At 42.7% G+C, this 25714-nt stretch overlaps 5 protein-coding genes across 18 annotated transcripts in view; 3 read left to right on the top strand and 2 right to left on the bottom strand.

The window, feature by feature from the left end:
• LOC117166748 (uncharacterized) overlaps positions 1-15484 on the top strand; it is a 32435-nt gene extending 16951 nt beyond the window's left edge. For all 7 annotated transcript variants that reach the window (XM_033351032.2, XM_076624193.1, XM_033351042.2 and 4 more), the window contains 4 exons: positions 788-4459; positions 6924-7047; positions 7104-10232; positions 11721-15484. In XM_033351032.2, the coding sequence (XP_033206923.1) occupies positions 1760-4459; positions 6924-7047; positions 7104-10232; positions 11721-11791 (6024 nt within the window). In that variant the 5' untranslated portion in view covers positions 788-1759 and the 3' untranslated portion in view covers positions 11792-15484. The remainder of the gene's footprint in view (positions 1-787; positions 4460-6923; positions 7048-7103; positions 10233-11720) is intronic.
• Positions 15485-15518: 34 nt separating this feature from the next.
• Positions 15519-21769, top strand: LOC117166800 (focadhesin). Of its 3 annotated transcripts, none has more exons than XM_033351107.2 (10): positions 15519-15662; positions 15968-16207; positions 16301-16369; positions 16486-16640; positions 16730-16927; positions 17046-17494; positions 17592-19776; positions 19859-20174; positions 20324-20520; positions 20812-21769. In XM_033351107.2, the coding sequence occupies exons 2-9, from the start codon at positions 16151-16153 to the stop codon at positions 20474-20476; spliced, it is 3582 nt and encodes a 1193-aa protein (XP_033206998.1). In that variant the 5' UTR covers positions 15519-15662; positions 15968-16150; the 3' UTR covers positions 20477-20520; positions 20812-21769. The 3 variants fall into 3 exon arrangements, with proteins under 3 accessions (XP_033206998.1, XP_076480313.1, XP_076480314.1); XM_076624198.1 differs by lacking the exon at positions 15519-15662 and adding an exon at positions 15669-15833; XM_076624199.1 differs by lacking the exons at positions 15519-15662; positions 15968-16207; positions 16301-16369; positions 16486-16640 and having other exon boundaries at positions 16788-16927; positions 17114-17494.
• LOC117153263 (protein C1orf43 homolog) lies at positions 20002-21782 on the bottom strand. 2 transcript variants are annotated; one of them, XR_004463572.2, is made up of 5 exons: positions 21624-21782; positions 21261-21417; positions 20974-21193; positions 20593-20867; positions 20002-20507 (listed from the first exon to the last, which is right to left on the bottom strand). XR_004463572.2 is itself a non-coding variant. In XM_033327145.2 (4 exons), the coding sequence occupies exons 1-4, from the start codon at positions 21780-21782 to the stop codon at positions 20675-20677; spliced, it is 729 nt and encodes a 242-aa protein (XP_033183036.1). In that variant the 3' UTR covers positions 20002-20674. The 2 variants fall into 2 exon arrangements, 1 of the variants encoding a protein (XP_033183036.1); XM_033327145.2 differs by having other exon boundaries at positions 20002-20867.
• Positions 21764-23463, bottom strand: LOC117153225 (uncharacterized). Its single transcript, XM_033327063.2, has 6 exons — positions 23364-23463; positions 23068-23264; positions 22594-22989; positions 22316-22500; positions 21967-22234; positions 21764-21864 (listed from the first exon to the last, which is right to left on the bottom strand). The coding sequence occupies exons 2-6, from the start codon at positions 23197-23199 to the stop codon at positions 21835-21837; spliced, it is 1011 nt and encodes a 336-aa protein (XP_033182954.1). The 5' UTR covers positions 23200-23264; positions 23364-23463; the 3' UTR covers positions 21764-21834.
• Positions 23449-25690, top strand: imd (death domain-containing immune deficiency protein). 5 transcript variants are annotated; one of them, XM_033327112.2, is made up of 6 exons: positions 23466-23589; positions 23973-24047; positions 24158-24333; positions 24522-25011; positions 25093-25418; positions 25504-25690. In XM_033327112.2, the coding sequence occupies exons 4-6, from the start codon at positions 24660-24662 to the stop codon at positions 25642-25644; spliced, it is 819 nt and encodes a 272-aa protein (XP_033183003.1). In that variant the 5' UTR covers positions 23466-23589; positions 23973-24047; positions 24158-24333; positions 24522-24659; the 3' UTR covers positions 25645-25690. The 5 variants fall into 5 exon arrangements, with proteins under 5 accessions (XP_033182974.1, XP_033182965.1, XP_033183011.1 ...); XM_033327103.2 differs by having other exon boundaries at positions 24158-24265; XM_033327083.2 differs by lacking the exon at positions 23973-24047 and having other exon boundaries at positions 23449-23589.
• Positions 25691-25714: the final 24 nt, after the last annotated feature.

The raw sequence follows: 25714 nt of genomic DNA on the forward strand, positions 1-25714 counted from the left end.
TATCAGCGCGAAACGATTATCACGATCGATCTTTCACGTATCAGCGTCGGCTCGTCGTTGTCCTTCCGAGATTTTTCCGCTTCGCGATTACGATCCTTGTAGTTTCCGCGAACGCTGACTGATTGGCGTGGAAAAGGAGAAAGTAGAGGATGCGTAACGTGGGGAGAAGATAGGGGTTTGCAAATACCTCGGTGATTCTCATGCGGTTAATCGTCTCCAACATTGACCGAAAGAGAGAGAGAGAGAGGGAGAGAGAGTGAGAGAGGGGGGGCAAGGGGCCGAGGATGGTGATTGGATTGGCGCCAAATGCCGCCGGTAAAATTAATCGTTCCCTGACACGAATTCCTCTCTAAGTGGGAATATCAATTTGCGGGCATGGAAGGACGATCGGAAGTACGGAACGCGCGCCGACGTCGTTGACAACGAGTCGATAAGAACCGTGGAAACGATGACGAGTAGGAAAGTTACTTTGCACGTCGCCTTCTTTCTCTTTTCCTTTCTCCAATCCATCTCCTTTCACTCGTCCTATCGCGTTTCCGACGCGACACGCGTCCATTCGTATTGTCCGCGTTTTCATGAACTTTTACCGGTGCATCGACGCGAGAAGAACGATCCGTCGAACAGCGGTCAATTGGCGATTTCCCAAACGGTTCGTTCGCGAAGGATACGTTGAAAGAGAGCGATAAATAGACGCGCAGCGAGCGAGGAAATCGTGAAAGGAACGGATATATCTACGCACCGTGGCCAGTACACGCTTCAAAGAATCGTATTTGTTTTTTTATTACAGATCGAAATTTTGGCAAACGATGGAAGTACGATCACCGTTTTAGCGGCGAGTTGGAAAGAGAAATCACGGTCGGAATTCGCTCTTCGTAAAAGGATCAAAGGAAGATTTGTGCGGAGTGTCTAATTGAGCGGGATCGATTTTATAGAAAAATACCACGCGGAAACATAAAGGAGACGAGCGATCGTTCGACGCGACATGCGAGATAAAGGGACGTAAAAACACCGATAGACGACGACGACGACAACGACGAACATCGGACACCGGGATACGATACATCAAAGAACAGTGAAGAGCAATTCCTACCGGAACAACCCGTGTCTTTGAAACAACGGAGAAAGAGAAGAAAAATACGGAGGAGGAAGAAGAAGAAGAGGAGGAGGTGGTGGTGGTGGTGGTGGTGGTGGTGGCTGGAGAGAAGGGATCAACGATAAGGGAATACGGTGCACTGATAACGGGTCGAAGAAGGAGGGGAAGAAAAAGAGGAATCAAAGATAGAAGGTTCGGCCGAAGAAGGGGGCAAAAGGAAAGGAGGGGATAACGCAAGGAGAAAAAGAGAAGAAAGGTTGGGCCGCCTCCCACGACGAGATCGCGCGAATTGGTAAAAATCGGTAAACGAGGTATCGTAGCAGCGTCATAGAGTAAACAAAAAAAAAGAAGAGGTAGAGAGGAAATTGCAGCGGTCGCGAAGCTAGGGAATCAGAGAGAAAGAGAGAGCGTGAGAAATATAAGAGAGAAAGGGAGAACGGCGAAGAGATCGGGAGGCGGATATATCGAAAGAATCGGTAATATCGGTGTGTGGAGGGCAGCCGCGAGACGGTAAGTGATGTGTTCGATGAACGTGGCGCGTCTTGCGGGCGGTGGTCGGGGTAAAATTGACGCGTGTTGCGCGTGGTGCCATTGTTTGGAATCGGTGAGAACAGGCGGGCAGTTGGTGATCAGGCTGGCGGGCACCGGGGTAACGTTTCAAAGGGCATGGCGACCACGCCACTAGGCGGTCGCCTCCCTAACGTAAACCGCAAAGGACCATCTCCGTTCATCGGTGGTGGTGGTGGCAACAGCGTAAATTACGGCATCGGCAACGTCAACAATAACAACAACAACAGCGGCGGGAATAACGGCAATCACGTTATCAAAAACAGTCACCACGGTAACAACAACGGTGGCGGCAACAACAATAACAGTATCGTCAAAAATAATAACAGCCGCAACAACAATAACAACAACAACAACAACATCAACAACAACGGCAACCACTTTAATCATCGTAGCAACAGCCTCGATAACGGTAGCGTCAACGGCTGTGGGTGCCACGTGGACAACAGCCACGGGAAAAGCTGTTGTGCGATCGAGTGCGGGAACAACAACAACGGGCAGCACAACGGTGGCAACGGTGCTAACAGCATCGGCGGTGGCAAACACAACGGCGGACATATCGTTGGTGGCAACGTCGGAGGGGGAGGAGGAGGAGGAGGGGGAGGAGGAGGCGGAGGCGGTGGTGAACACTCGTCGAGAAAACGGGAACGCGGGCTAGCAGGAAGAGATCATCGGGAGCACCGACATCACCATCATCATCACCATCATCACCATCATCATCACCATCATCACCATCAAGGTCGAGAGAGATCGTCGTCGTCGTCGTCGTCGTCGTCATCGGGACAACAGCGCGAGTCTAAAGCAAGCACGGTGGCTGCAAACACCGATGAGCTGGATCCGGCCGCGACGAATGCGACCAATAACTTCGAATACGACGACAACGAATGGGACATCGGAATAGGAGATTTGATAATCGACCTTGATGCGGACATTGAGAAGACGAGGGACGAGAAATTGAGCTCAGGGACAGGCATGGCTTCTACGCCTGCCTCGGCAGCATCGGCATCGAATACCTCGAATCATCATCATCATCATCATCATCATCAACTGCAAAGCACAGCGAACGGTTTGAGCTCGTCAAACTTGATCGTAGCTACGACAGCAAGTCCGAACGGTTGCGGTCAATCGTCAAACTCGTCGTCGTCGTCGTCGTCGTCTTCTTCTTCGACTTCTTCCGTCTCTTCTTCTTCGTCGTTATCTTCGTCATTATCGTCGTCGTCGTCGTCGTCAACCTCTTGTTTATCCTCATCGACCGTATCGTCGTCCACCTTGTCGTCTGTGTCCTCGTCTTGCGTATTAAACTCGACCGGACGATCGAACAGTCCCGCTAACGGGAACGCAAGTATCGTGAATAGCGTCGGTAGCAACGGTACCGGGAACGCGAACGGTTGCCCGGCGATCGTCGCGGGCACCGCTTCAAAACAGAGTAACGCCTTGGTGGTAGGTAGCGTTAACGCAGCGCACGGGAATTCTGGTAATCCGGGCAAAATGGCCGTTGAACACTCGGCCACCGTCGACAAAGGACTGAAAATGAAGATCAAACGTACGAAACCGGGTACGAAGAGCAGTGAGGCGAAACACGAGATCGTCAAGTCGAATGAAATAAATGGAACGATATCGTCGCAGGATAGCGGGAACGGGGGTGCCGGTTCCCTGTCCTCGAGTGGTTCGTCGGTGTCCGATCGGTCGGGGGGCACGAGTTCCTCATCGTCGATCGGCTCGACTTCGATCGTCGCTCAGAACGTTCAAAACTCGGACTGCGCCGCGGGTGGAACCGGTGGAACCGGAACCGGTGCCGGCGGTAGTGGAGGTGTCGGTGTCGGTGGCAGTAGTGGTGGTGGTGGTGGTGGTGGTTGTAGCGGCGGTGGCGGTGCTGGTAGCGGCAACGGTACCGGTGTCGGTGGCGGTAGTGCCGGCGGCTGTGGCGTCGGTGTCGGCGGAACTGGTACCGTCGCCGGGCCCGGATCCGGCGGCGGAGGTACCGGCGGTAGTGGAGGTGTCGGTGGTGGCAGTAGTACCGGTGGTCAGTCGTCGTCGTCATCGTCATCGTCGTCGTCCTCGTCCTCGTCCTCGTCGTCTTCGTCGTCGTCGTCTTCGTCGAACAAATCGAAAACGAGTCATTCCGGAGGTTCCGCCGGTGGAACTGGAAGCGCATCTTCTTCGACCACCGGGTCAAAAAGAGGATCGAGCGGACATCGTCGGGACAAAGCACGGGACAAGCACGAGAAGCCACAAACTAATCACACAGTCAATCAACAGAGCAAATCGGAGATGAACGGAACCGCAAGACTTGGGGGTGTTGGCGGCAGTGGCAGTGGCAGTGGTGGATCCAGCGGAGGCAGCGTTGGCGGTGGTAGCAGTGGCGGCGGCGGTGGCGGCGGCGGACAGGGTCAGACATCGAACGGGCCGGGGCCGGGTCCAGGACCTGGACCAGGGTTGGGCGCCGGTGTCGTCGGGGTTGGAGCCGGTGCCGGGGCTGGCGCGGTCGCGCAATCTCAGGGACCGCCGGCAGCTGCGACCGCCCCTCAGCAAAATCAGGGACCGCCGCCGAGTTCGCGGACGGGATTTTCGGTGTCCCAGGGGCCTGGTCAACCGACCAGCTCCGCTGCGGCTCCGTGTCCACCCCCGAGTCCGGCTAGCGCGACGGCCGTTGGCCCGGCTGCCAAACCCGAACAGACCAAACTCGCCACGGTACCTGGTACCGGACCTCCGATCACTACGACGCCCGACGACGCCATGGATACCGCGGCCAGTCCTCCACCTCCGAAGAAACTGAAGACTTCCGCTACCGAACCAAAGGTAACCCCCTTCGCGACAAATTCCTTGCGAGTTCTCAACGAGCACGCAAGTGCACCCGCGTGCACTTGCGCGCTTGTTCGTCCGATCTTTTCTCCTCGCCTCTCCTCTCTCTTTTTCTTTCTCTCTCTCTCTCTCTCTCTCTCTTTCTCTCTCTCCTACCCCTATCTTTTACTCTCTTATCTCGAGTTTGATTCCCTTCGCGATATCCACTTTGTCCTCCGTCGACAGAAACATTGCAAACATTTTCAAACCTTCTCCAAACTTTCAGAGCGTTAGGTTTTTCTCATGTTCAGACCGATGTTGCTCGCGCTGACAGTGGGGATCAGCAAGAGCGCGAAGCGCATCGCGATTTCGTATCTCGGTTCGATGATTAGGAACTGTTCGATTGGGGAACGGAAACGGCTAGGGGTACGCAAAAGGGGTGAAATCAATACTCTGCGGTCGCCATCCCCGAGAGTACGCGAACGAATATATATTTATGTATATATGTGTACAAAGAGAGAGGGGGGACAAATACGAATGACAACGAAACAACGCAATCCGTTCGTTCGAATTGCTTTCGTCGTTTTCGTTCTTCTAATCGCTTACCGATCGATCCGATTCCTTCTGTTCCGAAAAATATCTCGCGATATCGACGATCTTGTTTTCCGATTGGAAGTCGATCTGTGATCGAAAACGTTGAATAGAACTCTCCTCTCGGTTTAATCCGTGACGCTTAAACGTGCCCGAGTGGATCGGGAAAACGTAATCGTTGATTCGCGAGGAACGTGTTCTCGTTGTACGCGAAACTCGCCGTAACGTGCTGACAGATGGCGCGAAAGCCGTACGTGTGAATCAATATTACAGTATGCATCGATGTTTTGAGATGTAAGTACGTGTATGGTCGTATAGTAGAACGTCCGGTCAATCTAAACGGGTGTTAAACATTCGATCAATTGAGAGAAATAGAGAGGGGAGCGAAAGATGTCAGAGGTAAAAAAACTCGAGCAGTGGTCCGTCCAAGATTGTTTCGCTTCGTTTCCCTTACGACCATGATTGTCGAAACCGCGCAAACCAGAACACAGTAGTAGGAAGAACAGAGATCGTATTTTCGCGTTAAACGCAAACATCACCGTAGAATGTTGTTTTCCCTCCATGAGGAAACCACGATCTTACGATAACCTTTATAGCGGTAACCTTTATAGCGCGAGCCAACGTAGCTAATATTTCCATACTTTGCCATTCGGTCGTCTCCATCGCGTCAAAAGTACCGATTGTAAAGCCTGAAAATTTCCTGTAGGTCGATTAGCTGTTCCAGCGAGAAAGTACACGCGGTATGCTTCCGTGTATCGTCTCATACGGACAAGCAACGATCAGGCTGTTATGAAGCATATACCAGAGAAAACAATATACGCGTTAGTCGAGATAGAGTAGGTGGGTTAACGACCAGGCAGACGGTCAGATGAATGAACGGGCGCATAGAACGAAGAGTAGAATGATGGGTACAGAAGAGAAAAAGAGAGAGAGAGAGAGAGAGTGTGTAAGTGTCATTGGATGGTCGTAAGGTTCGTCAAATGCGAATTCCTATCGGTCGTTACTTAACCAACGATCGAAAGATTCTATAGCGTCTCTAGGTGTTCCTAATTTCTCCGTGTGGAAGATATTCGTTGTCGGTGTAGATGGCGCGCGTGTGATCGACCGTGATCGAAGGGAAGCCGATCGAGAGTAATCGATTGATCGAAGAAAGCGCAGCTCGCGTAAATTATCGTTATCGTAATGAACATTATGCGATACAGAATGCGTCGCGTGACAAGGCAGCTCGGACGAGACACGGTTATCAGCTGGAGTACATATATAAACAGACACGCGTAATACTTACGTCTCAGGAGCGGCGATTGCACGTATAGTCCAGCCGTGTATGCGGCAAACAGAGTAATTTGTGCTCGCATTTTGCGAAATCGTCCTCTGCTCTCTTCCGTTCTATTCTTTACTCCTCCCTCTCTCGTTAGTAAAAGTGAGATCGAAAAGAAGCAGAAATGACGGCCAAGGGGGGAAGGGATAACGGGATGTACGTCCGAAGAAATTTCAATAGAATCAGGTTCAACCGGTCCCCTTGTGTCTATCGTAACAACTCATGGAACGGAATTCCGCTGTCTTCTTTGTTTTCTCTGTTTCTCTTTCTTCTCTGGCTCGAAGAAAGCATCTCCTGTGCTTTTTCCCGGAACGTTTGGAAACGAACGTCCGTTCGGGTAGAAACTAGTAACACTCGCAATGACATTCCCGACGATGTCTACGATCGTTTACGATCATCGCGTTTCGAGATTCATTGGCGCGTCAAAGTAGTCGACTATTAATTAAATCGAATTATAGAACAGCGGGTGGTTAGAGCGGGGATGGGCTATAATTGTAAAACGTGTCAGCCACGAAATTTGCATGTGACGAACGATCGATGCACCTACGAGTAAAGAAGGATGTTGCGTTGCAGGACATGTCCGATGTGTGTGTCGGTACCAGCGTGGGGACCATCACCGAACCGGAATGTCTGGGACCTTGCGAGCCTGGGACGTCGGTGACTCTCGAAGGGATAGTCTGGCACGAAACGGAAGGAGGTAAATTTTTCGCTCGTTTCAAAATTGGACGAGAATTCGACTGATTTGCGTTGCAGGTGTGCTGGTGGTGAATGTAACATGGCGGGGGAAAACGTACGTTGGTACCTTGCTAGATTGCACTCGTCATGATTGGGCACCACCGAGGTTCTGCGACTCTCCGACCAGCGATCTCGATGCAAGGACACCGAAGGGTCGAGGCAAGAGGGGGAGAGCCGCCGCGAACGCGACTCCGGGCAACGACCTGAGTAATTTCACGGAAACGAGGAGTTCGGTGCACAGTAAATTGCGAAATGGTGGTGCGAAGGGACGCCGTGGTGCGCAAGGTTCGCCAGCAGCGAGTCCGAGTCCGGCGGCCTTTGTTCCGCCTCGACCGGATCCAGCGGCCAAGAGGAAATCCCGAGGTCCCGAGGAAGAAGATAAAAATAAGAGGCGTGCTCCACCACCCACACCGCCAAGCGGTTCGCCACCGGCTAGTCCAGTGTTGCTCGAATGCCCGGAACCGAACTGTAACAAAAAGTACAAACACATAAACGGGCTCAAGTATCACCAGAGCCACGCGCATGGCTCGGCGGACGACGACGACACCAAGGAGGGTATCACCAGCATGTCCGAGAACGACGAGAGCAATATCGAGGCACCGAGTCCGGCGACGCCGGTCAAATCGCCGGCGGACAAGCCCGAGGGAACACCACTCCGACCGGCCAGCCCTCCTACGACCGGTTTACCACCGGAAACACCACCACCTCCCCCACGCGTTGCTTCTCCAAGTATAGAACCTCCGCCCACGTCCGTGCTATCCTCGGAAAGCAGTAAAAGCATCGTGAAGCCGGGTGTGCTGAGATTCGGGCAGGAGGATCTGCCCGCACCGTCATCGACGATACCCACTTCGGCGAGGCAACAGCAACAGTCCGCGCAACAACAGCAGCAGCAGTCGAACCAGCTGGGCAGTTCGAACTCGCCTCAAAGTCCGAGTCCTCGAGCTAGTCAATCGCCGAGATCGGTACCCTCGCCGCACCCGAGCGCAAACATTCCGGCTCCGTTAAATATTCCTCAGCCGCCCCAGCCGTCCCAAATGTCACAGCATTCGCAGCAACAGAATCCCCTTTTACAGCAAAGTCAACAATCGTTGCAGCCCGGTCAGCCGGGACCTCTACCTCCACCGCAGCAGCAGCAACTTCAATCCAGTCAACAACTACAGTCCTCTATACAACAGCAACAGCAGCAACAGCTGCCGACCGCTCACCAGCTGTCCGTGCAGCATTCGCTATCGGCGCAATTAGGTCAGCCGACGCAAGCTCACGTGGTGCAGCAAGCTGGATTGCAACAACAACAATCGTCGCAGTCGGGCGGGTTGCAGGGTATCGCGAGTCAGCATCCGGCACTTCAAAGCTTGTCCAGCCAAGTATCGCAGCAAGCGACGGGCTTACAGGCGACCCCTCCTTCGCAGACTGGTCACCCTGGACAGGGTGTGCAACCACATTTGCAGCCCTACCAGAGCGTGTCGTTGCACGCGAAAATGCCACAATTCAAAGTTAAACCTACCGCTGCTCTGATGCCCGACCAGGATAAAAACAAAGACCCGAGGACGTCGTCGAAACCTCAGGGATACAAGAAAAAGTCGAGAAAGTCGCCGGGTGGTAGCCCTCATCCGTCACCGTTGGAAGCACCAATCGTCGACGCTGCGCGAGAAGACGTTCAGAGTCCGGCCTACTCGGACATTTCCGATGACGCGGCACCGGTGCTCGAGGCGGAGCCGGCCGACAAGTCGAAACAGAGTCAGGAGAAGGATGGAAAAGCTGCCGCCAGCGCGCATCTACCGCCTCATTTCAACATGTATCCGTACTACGGCCAACCGCCTTACCTCGTCCCGAGTGTTCCCGAGAGCAAGCCGGTCGATCAAAAACCAAGCGATCTGACTCCCAAGCAAGAGATGAAGCCGCTCAACATACCGCAGATGCCGACGCTGGCTAGCCTACAGAGTGTTGTAGCGGAGAAGGAGAAGAAGGAATTGAGTCAATCAGTGCCGCAACCACAGCAACAGCCGCACTATTACGGTGGCTATGGCGGTTACATGCCTCCCGGTTATCCGTATCAGCCACCGCAGCCAGTATCGCAGCAACAGCAACAACAGCAGCAGCAGCAACAGCAGGCGCAGGAGCAAGAGATGCACGAGCAGAAGGCAAAGATCAAGCAGGAGCCACAGCAACAGCAGCAGCAGCAGCCTAGCTTGAAGGACAAGCAGCACGAGAATCATCAAATATTGAAGGAGAGTATCGAGATGAAGAGTCAAATGAGCCCGTATCACGTGTACCATGGTGGGCAGAGTCAGAGGGCGGCACCTCCACCGCCACCGTCAGCACCGATACAGGATGATCGAAGGTATTACCTGTATCCGGGCGACCAAAGGCGAAAGGAGGAGGCGAGCAAGCAGAGTCAACAGGCGAAGCCACCTCCTCCGAGTCCAAAACATCAACCGAAGCAGGAGAAGCCGCAAGACTTGGGAAAGAACGACGATTCGAAGAACAAGCAGGAGGGCGTGAAGCCAACAATGGAGACGCAAGGACCACCACCACCGCCCACGTCGCAGTACGCCTACATTCATCCGGGTTACATGCAACCGCAACACTACAGCGCGTTGCCATTTGACCCTGGTCATCCTATGTATCGCGGGCTCAGCCCGATGCTGGTTCCCGGACCGTATTCCGGCAACCCGTATCTTCATCAACTACCGAGGTATCACGCGCCGGAGGATCTCAGTAGACCGCCCGGTGGCAAAGCCCTCGATCTGCTTCAACACCATGCCAATCAGTATTATTCGGCGCACAAGATACACGAGCTTCAGGAGCGTGCGCTCAAATCGCCTACCCCGAAAACGTCTGCGGCTTCTGCCAGTCCTTCGTCAGCAGGGCCGACGCCTTCGCGACCACCGAGCGGACCGCCTAGCTCGGTCGCCGGACCAGGTCCACCGCAATCGCAAGCCCAGCAAGCCCAAACGAAGCAGCAAAGTCAATCGGGAGGGCAACAGTCTCAGCAGCAACAACCGCCACCGGTCGACGCTGGTACCGGAACATTGACCAAGGACAATAGATCACCCCCGCCCCAGCGGCACGTGCATACACATCATCACACGCACGTTGGCCTAGGCTATCCCCTATTGACCGGACAATATCCCGCCCCTTACGGAGGTAAGCCTCTCGTCAGACCCTGACAATAAGTCGCGGTTCGAGCCGAACCGACCACTGTCGCCGCCGCTGTCGACTACGACCAAGATCGTCGCCACAACCACGATCCCGTCCCGATCTTCGATCCTCGTTCTTCCTTCTTTAGATAACGGAACGTTGTCCTCTCCGATATGTTCGAGAGACTCGTGTCGCTACCTCCTCGCTGTTCGTAGTTCGGAGCACGAGTCTCGCGAACCGATACGCTTAGTACCTAGCTATTCGTTATGAAACACGCGTATGGGTAACTCGATCGATTCGTACGTGAATAGCACGATAATCGCGACGCGTCGTGTTGTTCACCGAGAACACGGCCGGGTACTAGACGAACGAATGTTTTTTACTGCGACTTGTGCTTGTATTAGATATACGTTAAGAGCGTTGGACTAAAGAGTTCAGTCAGGAGACGCTTGGAAGGCGCAGTTACGAATGTATAGTTCACACTGTGATAATCATTGACCGCGATCGTCGTATTGGCGCGGGCATGTGAACCGTTGCGAAAATCTATTACTGTGCGATGATCGAATATCAAACTCTTTGAATTTTGGACATAAAGCGATTTCTTTTCGCTTTTTGGAAATACTATTTTGACATTGTGACAAACGCCCGTGGACGACGAATAGAACAAGCGACCCTGTTTTAATTATTATCGCGGTTGTTTCTTATTTTTCCCTTTGCGCCTTCTGCCTCTCTCTCTCTCTCTCTCTTTTTCTGCCTATTTCTTCGCATACTTCGATAAAGTTACACAAAACTTGTTACAACCTCCCCCACCCGCACACTTTTCTCGGAATTTGTATATCGCGAATATCGCGAAGACGATTGAGAGACGCGCATCAATTTCGTTAAACGTACCGACAAAGACAAACGCGCTATTCAACCCTATTATATCTTCTTTGGCTGCTCGTATGTTCCTCGTTCTTATCCTTACTCCCGCTTACGCTCTCCTATCCCGACAAGTAGTTTCGACGTATGATGTTCTGTGTATTCCTCGGCCTCCGATATCACTTTTCCAACCTAATCTGACTTCGGTGATCGTTCGCTCGCTATACTTGGGCTGCGGAGTGATGCGAAATCACTGAAAACTTGTGGCCGAAACGAACGAAGGAACAGCAGCAGCGCGAAAGGCTATCGGAGAATTTCGTCGTCGTCGTCGGTCTCCGGTCGGAGGATCGTGGAATGCGCGTCACGAATAAGATAAAAACGCGAAATGAAAAAGATAAAGAAAAAGGAAAAGAAACGTTTTCCTTTCGGAAATCATCGTAAACCGGCGGCGAGAGTGGATTCGATTCGGCAGAGAATTTTACATGATTCTGTTCGATAAGTTACGGTTAGTTGAACGGTCGATGGTCGACGATCGGTCGATCGGTCGGTCGACGAACGACGAAAGACGTTTTTCGAGAAAGAGAAAAAATAAATTAACGAGCCTCGGTATCTATGTGTGTGTGTGTGTTGCAGCGGCGATGCTGGCGAGTCAGCAGGCCGCCGCGGTAGCCGCATCGGTGATCTCGCCATTCCCGCCCAAGTGACCCGCGGCCCCCGGTCCCGTACTAGCAGCCGGAACAACCGGACCCACCTCCGCACAAACTCACCACACGTCTCATCATCCACCGCCGGTTAGCGGCGCAACCGCCGCAGGACATCCGCACTCTGCTACCGCTGGCAGGCAACCTTAGGATCGTCCCAGCAATACCGCTAATTCGGCTCTGCTACCTCTTCTTCGTTAACGCGATCAGAGAGATACTCCATCGGAGAATCTACCAACTCTCGATCTGTTTGTCAACTCGTCAACAGCAGCAGCAGCAGCAGCAGCGCATCTGCCTGTTAAGGCCGATGTCATCGTTATCGTTCACCATTTAACACCTTCGTCGGGAACCATCTGGACTCGCGACGATCATCCGGTCATCGTGTATGGTTGCTACTGATACCGCTGACACTGATGTTGACGGTAACGCCGACGGCAATGCTGACGACACACACTGTTCACAAGCCTTCTCTTTGTCTCTGTTGTCTTTGTTGCTTCTGTGAAAGAGCGCGCCTGCCTTCCGAATTGTGTCGCCGTTCCATTTCCAAGGAAAAAATCATCTGTACGTACTATGACGCGTCGACCCAACCGCGATCCATCGAGTCCATTGCTGGGTGCACCGACTAGTTTCAGAATCGATCGAATACCGAGAAACGACGGATTTACGACTGAGATTTCAGCGTCCTATCGTACGCACCTTATGTTTTTGGGACTTTTCGTACAAGAAAAATGCCAAAAATTCAACATTGCGTGGAGAAAACGAATCGATTCGGCATAGACTCTACGCACAATTTATTTCAAATTTTAATAAAACTCTTCCTCCAAGATATCGTTGAAACGAACGCGATGAAGAAGTCCCAATTCACGTACCATTGATCTTCCACTTCAAACGAAAAACAAACATTTTCTAGATTTTTATACGACCTTCTTACCTATTAATCTTTTCTTGGATGCTGTTAACGGCGACGGCGACGATGAAAACGACGGTGACGCAGGCATTGCGAAACAACGTATGGGAATAAGAACAGTATTCGTGCGACCAACTCATAAACGAGACTTCGGATGCTGTTTGCTCGCAAGGAACAGGTGTCGCGTAGGAAAAGAATGGCTCGAAACGGTTGGACGCAGCATTGTACCTGCTTACTGGAAATGCTTAACGAAATTCGGCGATCCCAAAATAGTGAGGAATCGTTGCCCGCGAAAGCCGACAAGTAATAAGAGGAAAAGCACGAGGAAAGTAGAGAGAGGAGAGAAAGGACACGAGGCAAGCGTGCGCCTAATGAGACTCCATTGCGTTAGACCGAGGACCGAGGACTGTCGTAGAGTCATTGGGCATCTTACGCATAGGAAAGACGATGGAAGTTACTACGGCCGTACCGCGAACCAATTGCCCGATTTTTCTCCGATGTAAGAGACTGTGTGCCTCGAACTGCGTCGATTCACGTTCAGGCAACATTTTTATTGCACTTAGTAACGTAGAGATGCGAATGTGCGAGAGTGAAAAACGGAAACTTTACTGCGCGTGCTTATGCGCGTTATGTGCGTCGCATATTTTCCGTAACTCGTTGTGTATAACGCGTACGTGCGAATGTTCGACTGAGAACTTTGTCTATAATGGTGAAATTGTAGATCGTTGTATTTTATTGTAAAAAGGAAAAAGATTGCTGAACAACAGACTCGACATTTTTCTAGAGAAATTACGTGATTCGCGAACGACACGTTTTTTAGACGATTTGATTACCTACCTACCAAGTAGAATGTGCGTGGACGTTGGTTAATACGATATCAAATAAATACGAACGAAATACATGTCGGGTGGGAAGTATAAGCGTATAATAAATCACGATAATTCTAAATAACGATAACGTGACGATAAGTGATTGTACATTGAATTTGCTAGAATGCTATTTGTTTACTAAAAATAATGTAGTTAACGTTGCGTGAGTACAATAGACCGACAACATGAGTGTGTGTGTGTGTGAGTGTGATATGAATATGGACACAAGAGTGAGCGTGTGGAGGAAGAGAGAAAGAGCGAGAGAAAGAGAAAGACAGAACAAGTGAGCAAAACGTATAAGACTAATTAACGGGAAAGAACTATTAGGTATGTATAGTATATATATACGCGTACATATGCACCACAGTGATACGTACACGTATAATCTCCCGGCGGCTACCTAACATTAGTGCAGTAACGATTATCATTGTACCTTTTATTACAATTATTCATTAATAATTATCGGTTCTATTACTTTATTATTATACCGTCGATTAAAAAAAAAAATAACGTTGTACAGACGATTGGTAAATCTCGTTGCCAAGGATTCGAAATTAGTTTTATCGTGCCGTACGTAGTGTTGCAAATGCCAAATAAACGAAAAGAGAATAAGGCGTGTTTTTTTTTCATTCGAACATAACAACGGCGATATTCATTTAGCGGAATACGTAAGGGAGAAAGAGATCGAGAGAGAAAGTATTGTCTGCGTGTGCGTGCGTGAATGAATGAAAGAGGAAGAAAGAAGGAGAGTGAGAACGGCAGAGAAACGCGCGGGGAATCGTCTCAGTTTTAATGAGACGCGTTCGAAGGAGAATCGGGCGGGCTTTAAAGTAAAAATGCTGGTGCTGTGCTGTGATTTTTATAAAAAATAAAAAGAAAAAAACAGAGAAGAACGATACGCGAATCATAGTAAGGAAAAGCCGAAGATCTTGACGAATTTTTATGAAAATATACAGATAGCCTAAGTACCTGGACCTGCCCTGCGCTCTCCACAAATTTAAATTCGAGTAGAGGATATTAAAGAAAAACGATTAAATGGAAAAAAGTGAAAAAAAAGAAAGGAAAAATACTAAGAGAACAAAAGAGGGATGAAAAATCAACTTGTATGAATTGTATAGGCTGTAAAGTGTATTTGCTTTTAAACGAAAATTTAATATAGATTGTTAATCGCTAATTGCGCGAAAAAAGGAGCTGTCTCCAATGGTCGAATACACTATACACGTTCGCGTATCGTAAATTCCTCGTGCAACACGTTTCTTGCGTTGTCCGTTCGAACCGTACTGACGAAAAACCCCCATTTTGCAGGCAATAAATTTACCACGTATTACGCTCAACGATTACGTTTTAAACTTTTATCCTGTTTTCGTTGAAACCGGCTCCTTCCTACGTTCGATCGGTTATCGTTTCGATCTCCCGCGTAAAGATCGGCACTGCGCCGATCGATGTCGAACTTGTTGATACTTCCTCTCAACGCAAACGAGATACAAACGTTGTAATTAATAATTGGAGACAATCTCCGACTAAGGATATATTCTAGCGAGTACTACGTATTTGCCACGATGTTGCATAATCCATTGCGAAAATCCTCAAACGAATAAATTAAATGACAACATAAGATGGACTGACATATTAACGTAACGTAATAAACAAGGACCCGTATTCTTGTCTCCATTTTTTTAGAATGATAAAAATAGTGAGTCGTTACGCTTTATATATTATACACTTCGAATATATGAATATACGAGTAACATTACGTACAGAAGCAAATACAAAAACGCAGGCATCTTGTCGTTAAATTGTAAGATATTGTGTTCAAACTCCAGAATGTAATCTGACCCCTTCCTCAGACTACTATATATTAATTATATTGTGCACTATGCTCCAACTTGTCCATACGAATAAATATATTGAAAAATCTTACTATTATACAATATCCTCGATCGGTACACTATCGTCCTTTAACGAGTTCGCGTCTTTTCAAAGTTCCCTCGTGTTATCGACTCAACCGACTTTTCGTACAATTTTCTTTCCTCCTTCTTTCGTTCTATCCTGTCAGTATTCGTATATGAATCATTGCCGTATATCTTTCTGCCAAATGGTATTTTTACAATTTTATCTATTTACGTTTACTCGTACATTGTCAAACAAAATTGTAATATAACGTTTAACATTACTTGAGGACCTCTGTGTGAACTAGCGGTAAAAGGGAATACGTTCATGGGTTTATGACACTTTAGTTTCGTATTATCATCCTTCATGTAACACAGAAGTAATCGTTACTTTTTCCATTTCTCTCGATAAACCTATACATATACTATATTCTTCGTACAAATACGTTACTCTTATTTTCATAATTTTTACGATGAACGATGAACAGTGTATATTAACAGTGTACCGTTACAGATCTCAATATATTTTTAACGATGCACGCACAAGGTTATGTTTTATAACCTAAATATTTCGCTTCGTACACTCACGACCCAAGTTTTATTTCATCCACGCATTACCGTGATAGAGAGTACCGGAACAGTGACTGAATTGAATGACAATTAATATATAGGACAATTATTGGAATATTACGTCTGCATGATGGATGAAATAGAATATAAATTAGAATCGACGAATCCTGTATTAATATCGCACGTGAGTTACTCCCTTTTTCATGTATCGCAATTAAACGTTTATATTTTTCACCTGGTATTCTATTCCAACTGTATTATGTATTTTTCTACACAGGCAACGTCGAAACTCTTCGAATCCATTAAGAAAAAGAAATGCGATCGACAAACGGACCATATTTCCAAGGTAAAACACGTATTCGTTCAATTACTATATGATCCAATATATCGTTTTTACTTTTGCTTTAATCAGAGAAGAAATATTAATCTAATTCTCTTTATTCCGTTCATCAATTTATACAGATACCCGAGTTTAAGTTGTTATTAACAAAACGTGATAGTACAAATGTCACACTCAGCATATCCGCCTGTCAAGCCCTAACTGCTCTGGTTGAAAATGGATTATGGGACATTAACGAGGCTTTAGCTACTTTCATCTCGAGTATCTCTTCTATAAAGTACAGAAATTCATTTAATCCATGAAAGATATTCTTTATGTATCTTTACTGTTCCTTAATATCGTTCTATAATATGTCACACGTTTTAGAAATTATATGGTTGCTACTACAACCATAAGCCATTTACTAATATTAGATTTAAAACGCGATACAGGACAAGAAAATATATATCCGTTTACATTACATACGCCACAACACCCTTTTATAACCATTTTAACTCAAGATAAACGTAGCTGGCAAACTATATTAAGTCAGATGACATTTATTCTGAATCATCAGGATGCTCGGTATGTATAAAAATGTATATACATATATTATATATACATACATCATATACATCTATAATTATGCATGCTCTTATATCTATATATGCATGTATGTATGTACAATTTCTCCAAATTTCAGAATTAGAGAAAAGGGCATGAAAATGTTACGACCGGTATTTTTGTATGTTTTATGCAATCCTTCATCAGATTCGATGGATTACTGTATGCAACAAATTTGGCAATTGTTAATTAAATCGAGACACAGTACTTATGTGCAGACAGAAGTTTTACTTTGGATGTGCACAGCGGAAATTCATTCTTGTATAAATACAAACTATAGAATCTTAGAGCTTGCAGAAAAAGCTGCATCAGAAGGAAACAGAGAATATTGTACAGCTTTGTTGCCGATGATTGTGTCCTTAGTTATACAATTACTACAGCAAGGTTCTGATCCAACACCAAATTTTCATGTTATATTGTTTATCATAGACCACTGTGATAGCTATATTGGGAATCTTGTGCTAACATTAATGGCAGAAGTAATTACTTTATGTCCAGCTATTTATTTGTATACTACTTTACAAATATGTAAGTATTTTCCGGTATTTTCCACTATTTATAAGAATTTTCGACTTTTACCAATTTTTCGAAATATGCTTGTTATGATAAATTTATCACATTATAGGTACGATGATAGCAAAGAAAATGTCTTACAATGATGTATTTTTCTACACTTTGATAGCATCTATTTTAAAATGGATTGCATATCCATCCGTATTGTGTTCTGAGGCACTGGACATGGCGAGAGATTTAGCCAGCGAGATGTTTACAAGAACGAAATTAACGTGCAACAATGAAACGATATTCTCAAATAAACTTTTTACAGTGTTTACTCATTCCGACCCATACATTCAATTCTACACGGAGCTAGTGCATTGCTTGAGTATCTGGAACCAAAATGATATTCTATCATGGTTGAACAACATATCATGCGTACCAACTTACTTAAAAGACAAATGTAAACTATTGATATCTGGTCTCCTTCTACAGTCAAACGAGCCACAAATAGTTCAACTGTGTTGTAATATACTCGTTGATGTTAGCAGAGAAAGGACAAATTTTGGATCGCACGTGCTCTCATTGGTATTGCATAAATTAACCAAATGTAAAAGCAGTATAGAATCAAAATGTTTGTTACTGGTAATGCCTGAGCTTATGATTACGAAAGAAAATGTCCCAATCGTTAATCATACCTTGAACCAGTTGTTAAACGGTGACAAGCAACTGAAATATTTTATAATCGAATTATATTTGAAAGCATTGAAAAAAGAACCGAGATGTTACAGATTTCTTTTTGCTGCAATAATCAAAGTAATGGAAAGCGATCTTTCCTGGTATTCGGATGCAACTTGTGCAAGAGCTATGAAACATATTTGTGAAAATTATCCTGAACATGGGGAAAAATTGGTACCATTGATATTGCAGATATTAAATCGTTCGACGGGTATGAACGGCGGAACCGCAAGTGCGCTCGCGCTTGGATGTATTTCTGCTCTTTACAAAGCATCCGTAATAGACATTTATTCAACATGGAGAGTACTATCTCCAAGAATGGAAAAAGAGAAGCGGTCTGTTGTTTTAGAAAGCTTGTGCGAACTACTTGCTGATGTTGCATTCTATGCACCTTCTTCTCAATGCCTCGAAGAACACGACCATCAATTGATCGACGATATCGTATCGAAGTTGTGGAAATACACGACATGTAGTGATGTAAAGGTAATCAAAGCTGCGCTTAAAGCTCTAGCTTCGTACCGTCTCGAACAATTATCCTTGAAAACATTACCAGTAGAATTTAGATATAATCTCGTACTACCAGCTACGTATGCGAAAATTCCAACCGACACGGTAAAAAAGCCAGAGGACGTGCTTCCGTATATACCTGGTGTTTGTTGGATCCAAATGCTTCAAAATATAAATAAAATGACCTTGTCAGCAGCCGGGAACCTTCTAATTTCCTTCGTGATAGAAGAAGTAAATAGTTTCCGATCCGGCATGTACGACTGGCCTCAAGGGGAGCCGCAAAATTTTAAATATTTACGAGACAAAAGCGTAATCAGAGCGGTCGGTGAATATTTGAGGAAAACTAATAAGTTTGATTCGAATAATCATTGTATCGTTACGGAATGCCTACGAATATTCGCTCATAAATATCCGAAACCATTACCCAATGTAAATTGGAGTTTTTTGAAGGATACTTTTCACCTATCAGCCGAAGCAAAGCAATATACTCTTTCTATCGCGTGTCATCATGCGACGGTATCTTCATCTGCTAAATCTTTTATAGAAGATTATCTATTGACGTATAAATCTGTAAACGATGCAGAAGATTTCATTTGGAAAGACAATGAACACCCGATATTGTATTCAAATCTCGAGTACTTGTGTCAAGCTGTACAACCAAATATCATTAAACGGTTCTTAGAAACTACTTTAGAATGTGCAATTAAAAAAATGAACGAAAATTCGATACAATCGTTTCATTGCATCATGTATTCATATGCTCAGGCATTAAGAAATCCAGAAATATGCCATGCTAACTCTACACTGCTTTCTACCATACTGGAAGAACTTTTGGACAAAATAGATTTAACGTGCGACCGTTTCTACCCTTATTTCACGGCAGCTTTGGAATTACCAATGGAGCATTTAGAAAGAACTACATCTCCTAAAGTGTGGTGGGAAACAATGGCCAGTAAATTAAAGAATGCGATCGCAATTAGAGCCGAATTGTCTTTAAAAAAGTCTAATTCCGAAGCCTCCTTAAAGTGGTTGAACGAGATCATCGGTGAAACTTTCGCTTCTACGTCAAGGTAACATTCTTGGTCATTATTGTAATTTTACTGATACATCAAACATGTGAATAAACATGCGTCTTAATATTTTTTATTAAAGTGTGCAAACATATTTTCTCGAAATTATACAAAAAGTACAAGCCAATATGCAATTCGAAAGATCCAGTTCAAATTGGATTCTGGAACTTATGACACAGGTTCAAGGATTTTTAATGGACTCATCACAAAATCATAATGACAAAATACAATTCTATTGTACTGTTTTATTTACCTCTGTGATAAGCTTGTCTGGCATAGACTCCATGTTAATGAAACGAGATCTAGTGATTAAATCGCAAAATGTCAGAATAAAATTATTTCCTCAAGCTCTAACACTTCTTTCCGATAGAGAGAATTGGAAACATGCAATTCCACAGGTACGCACGATTACTTTTATTTCTATACAAAACCATCCAACTAGCGTCCGAATGATAATTTAACAATTTAATATTTTTTTTCTTCATTAGAAGTTATATAGTTATTCTAGAATTAACAGTCTATTAAAGATATTATATACCTCTTTCAGATGATGGAATGGTTAAATTATATGAGAACAAATCATATTTCTAATACATATAAATACATGTTTCATCGGGCATTAATTTCTTTAAGACATAATTCATATTATAAAAATGTATGGAGTAAATATTTATCGATTAAGACGGACATCGATATTTAACCGCAAGTTGGAACAAAAAACGTATCCGTTACTGCAAATTTAAGGTATGAAATTAAAAGGAGCAACATATTTGTGAAATACCATTAAAACAAAAGTTGAAAATGTATTTCACTTACTTGCAATCCCATATGATGTAGAGACTGACAATTCTGAACAAACATATCGTCACATGTGTTGTATGTGACGACTTTCATAATGCTAAACAGATGTTTCGCTATTATCCAACATCATCACGGTTAATGTATTCGGACGTGATCCAGTCAATGTTTGATCTTCCAGTAGTTTCATCTTGGGTTCTAATATATTCCGTTTCGTTTCAATGTTTTTTTTTATAGGTGTGCGACTTGGACTAGATTTCCTACTGCTTGGATATGATTTTAATAAACGAGCCCTAAGGGAACATTTAAGGACACCATGTTTTGTCTCATTATATTATAGTACAACTTACACTACAAACTTTAAATTTACACTCCATAATTTAAAAGAATCATACTTACGCGTCCATTAATTTAAGGAATAAACGGGTATATACTTGATATTCCTCATCACCAAATTCAGTTGGATCGTGTCGTGCATGTTCATATAAGTCGCAGAACTGATGAATTAATCGTTGTCCACTTCCATTTAATGGCGTTGCCAATATGGCAAGTAAATATGCCCGTAAATTTTCAGATGGATGTCTTTTTAAGCAATTATCATATTTAGTAATTTCAGCTTCTACAAAAAAGATTGAAAATTAGTTTGAACGTAAAGAGTCTGTTTACCATAATAAATATAATTATACCCAAGGTCTTAACATCATCTACAGCTTTTAATCTGTAGTAATGAGGTGAAACCTGTCCTCGAGGAGTTAAAATAAATCTTGGATCGCTAATAAGTTGCGGCTCGTATTGAATTCTTGGTATTACTTCTATTCGTCTTTCAATCTCCTTTTTCAGTGACTAAAAGATTGAAAATGTACTGTGTTTTGATATGTATATATGTATATGTGCATATAGACACATGTATTCAAAATAGTAAATAATTGTATAGCATAATTAAAATGTTTTGTTTTTAACAAAAAAACAAGCATTAATTTTCAATGTAAATGTAATAGATGTACATATTTGTAGATGTAAATAAACTTAACCTCTACAATTTCTCGTACCTTTCGTGCATCGTGCCCGATGGGGATATGAGGACCACGGCGTGATCGTAATGCAAATCTCATAATTTGTCGTTTTGCAAATATAAACAGTAATAATATTGTTAGTACTCCAGCCGCAATAAAAATAACGATTGTCACACCGGAAAGTTCTTCCGTCATGTTTTTCCCATTCGTACTTGTATAAAAGTGTTAACTCTTATGCGCACGCGTTTTATATTTTGATTTTACATCTCCTATACCTCTAATTTTTAGATTGGGGAACAAATATATAGTTATAGAAAAAATAAAATTTATTATCATTTGTGGTTTGTAGTATTTACATAAATTACATAGATTTTAGTACATTTTGAATAGGTTTTTTAAACAATGTTTGATTAATATTTGCTATTTCCCATAATGATTGTTTTTGTTCATCTGAAAATTTAATATTTGACTTTATAAATGATAATACAAGCTTCCCGAAATTTTTATCCTTGGCAAAGTCAATCGCTTTCTCAAATAATAACTGTATAAGTTTGTCATTTGTGGTAATATCTGTCTTAGTATCAATCAAAGTACGTAGGAAAGAAAGATGCCATGAATTGAGTTCTTTCACATATGATAAATATTCTCTGTAAGAATGATATCGCTCAATTGCTAACACTTTAGTTTCTTTTGAAGTTTAATTGATTAATAATAAGATTAGTACCTACGTAATAAGAACGATACGTCTTTGAGGTTCAAAAGTATTTACTATAGCATCAATAATTGTTGTGTCTGTTAAATCAAAGTTTAAAAGTGGAATAAAAATGAACTTCTGAATATCATCTGGAAATTTCTGAGTGCTCTCTGTCAAAGCAGATAAAAGTAATCTGGAAGGTTCTTTCAAAGCAATAATCTGCAATAATATTCAAACATTATTAGCCATGTTTGTGTAAAAATTTATACAAGCAGTCTAATTCTTTATAGATTAATATCATTCAAACTTCACCTTTGGTAATAATAAATGGGTATAAAAAGTTTCTGTGTATTTAACTCGTTGTTCCAAAGTCATATTATTCAAGGAACAACATAAATTATATGTACCCAGCATAGTTAGTTTTTTTTCTAAATCACAGACTATTTCTTGAAATTCAGCATCTGTTAAATTCTCTAATTGATTTAAATCCAATTTTCCATTAGGGCATTCCAATTCTTCAAAAAGATATTCTGTGATATCAAGTTTTGGTACACACTCCTGTCTAATATTTTTATCGCAGAGCTTATCAAGTTGTGTAAAATAAAACTGAGTAGATGAAAATTGATCGGACGTGTTGGATAAAATATCATTACAATCATTATTGCTTTCGTTTAAAGTTTCTTCTACATCTATATCTGTTACTCCTTTCTAAGTGAGATAATGCAAACTTCAATATTATTTTCCTTAAATATAATTTTGTTTCCTAATGCAACTATTAATACTAACCTTCCTAGTTATTATTTGCCAAAAAGGATCAGCTTGAATTATATCTTGTTTTAATTTTTCTTTAATTACTATTAACTTTTCCGTGGTATATTGGGATAATACATAATTTTTTAAAATATTTTCCGGATTCATATTTTTAATAATAAGTCAATTTACAAAGAGATACTTTTATTGTATTGTATTTATTGTATTATGTACTAAAGAAAATATAAGAAAATTTTACTTAAATAAAATAAATTATAATTGGAGAGAAAAGAAAAATTTGATTGCGAGTGAAAATATATTAAATCTCGTACATAATAAAATTATACATTTACGTCATATCCTAACGATACGTTTGCGTCAAGTAGTGTCAAGTAAACCATACCACCTGTTGAGTAGCTTCATGACAGTCAAGAGGTTAACAACGAAATAAATTTTATTTAGAAGTGATATTATCATGTATACAAATGAACGCATATAACTTTTTGTGAAATAAAGAAAGGATATTCAGGTTGAAAAACGCACAGGAATCGAGATATTGTAAGTCTTGTAGGACTAAATTAATTTAAATATTTTAAACAAGGAAATTTATCTGAAATGTAGATCCTATACGCATATAAATATTTTGTTTCAAAATATTTTACATCATTCAATTGTATTGCAATTAGCAAAAAGAGAATGCTGCTTTCAATATGAAGCATGATTTTTTAAAACTTTCGCACTTTTATTGCTTTTGGATATTGATAAGTAATGGACATTATTTGAAATGTTACACTTTCATTACGGACAATGTGTTTCGGAAATGATTCATACTGCATTTATATCAAGTTTCATGAGAATGAAATAGCATAAATTAAGCAATTAAAACAATGTTACAAACAATGAGAGGAAATCTTTGTCTATTTCAAATTCGGTTATTCCAGTGTGTTGATAACTATTACTTGCGATAACACCATTGCGACGAACTTTCACTTCTGGAAAACCCAGATTATCTTAAGGTCATTAAGAATTTATATTCATATTTATATTTATATTCATATTCATATCATTAATATTTCTAATTAATGTTTTTTGTTTGTAACTATTTTTATAAATTTTGGTGTCCTAGATATCGTCGGTTCAGAACATAATGCATGAATAATAAGGAAATAAAAATTTTATTAAAAATAACGATTTTTCTGGGAAGATTTCCTTAACTCAATATCCAAAAGGAAAGGTAAGGATACGAATGAAGAATATGCAAAGAAAATATTGTTAAATATCTGATATTTTAATTAAAATAAGGTAAATAATTCCTTTCATCGAATTGATCTTCATATTGGTATAATATAAAGAATTGAAATATATGCAATTATAAAAGTTGTATAATTATGTAATAAAGAAATTAACAAATGGATATATGTAATTTGTTACGTCCTTGTTTTTCTTTTTTCGAGTTGGCTTTATATTTATAAAATATATTTATTTCGTAGATTACTTTATCAGAAAATGTAGTATTTATCAATCATGATGGTAGTGAAAATATAAAATTTATATTATGATACTTCTATCATAAAAAAAAAGATAGCGAAGAGGTACTTCTTTTGAAAGGCATTTGAATTTCGAGGAAAATGCCAATACTTTCAAATTTATCTCATCGTTTTCATATGTTAACAACCGATGCGAAACCTGATCCACCACGAATACCGATCGAAGGATATACTCACAATTTAGAACCAAATACAGTAAACGGTGATGAAACGAAGACGACCAAATTCGAATCTGTTCCAATTACTACAGAACCGCAATTGAAATTAAAGAACGTAACGTCCCCCGAAAAAGACGACGCAGTACCTATTACGAGCGCCAAGTCTTCTACCGAAAAACAAGATCTGAATGATACGAAAGGTTCCCAAGATGATGCAAAAGAACGTAGAAAACCGAATATTAAAACAAAAACAAAATCGAAACAACGCAAACATTGTAAGTATTATTCACTCTTTAAACTTGAAAAAAATCAAATTTGTTAAATTTGTATTAAAGCGATCATGTTTTACTTTACAGCACAAGGAACACATGTAGTGAATTACAATATAATTAATTCAAACGGTGTAAAAATTGGCTCTAAAACTAGTTACATTTGTAATATTAATCAATATGCTAAGAATAATTCTGATGCATCAGAAGAAACATGGACAAAAAATATTCGACAAATGCCAGCAGAAGTAGAACGTTTACGTACTTGTACTGACGAAATTAATTTAGATGATATATTTATAATTAAAACTTATATTGGACATGGTTGGAAAGACGTTGCTAGAAAATTGTTATATTCGGACGGTCAAATTGAACAATTCGAAGAAAATTACAAATTTAGGGGCATAAGTGAAGTAAATTTGATTCCAATATACTATTTCTCGTTTATATTCTTATCTGTATCACTGCAAGTTTTTGTACTAATGACCATATTTCTAGGTAATTTATCAAATATTTCTGGATTGGAAACAAGCTAATACAAAAAATGCAGATATTGGTAATTTGATAAACATCTTATGGATTTGTAAAGAATACGATTGTGCAATACGATTAGCTTCTGCTCGCAGCGAGTCGACATAACGCTTTTTAACTTTATCTTTGTAACAATAAATCTTTGAACAATTTATCTTTTAGTCGAATATATTCCACA

Source organism: Bombus vancouverensis, chromosome 14 (assembly GCF_051014615.1).
Source record: "Bombus vancouverensis nearcticus chromosome 14, iyBomVanc1_principal, whole genome shotgun sequence".
Taxonomy (NCBI): domain Eukaryota; kingdom Metazoa; phylum Arthropoda; class Insecta; order Hymenoptera; family Apidae; genus Bombus; species Bombus vancouverensis.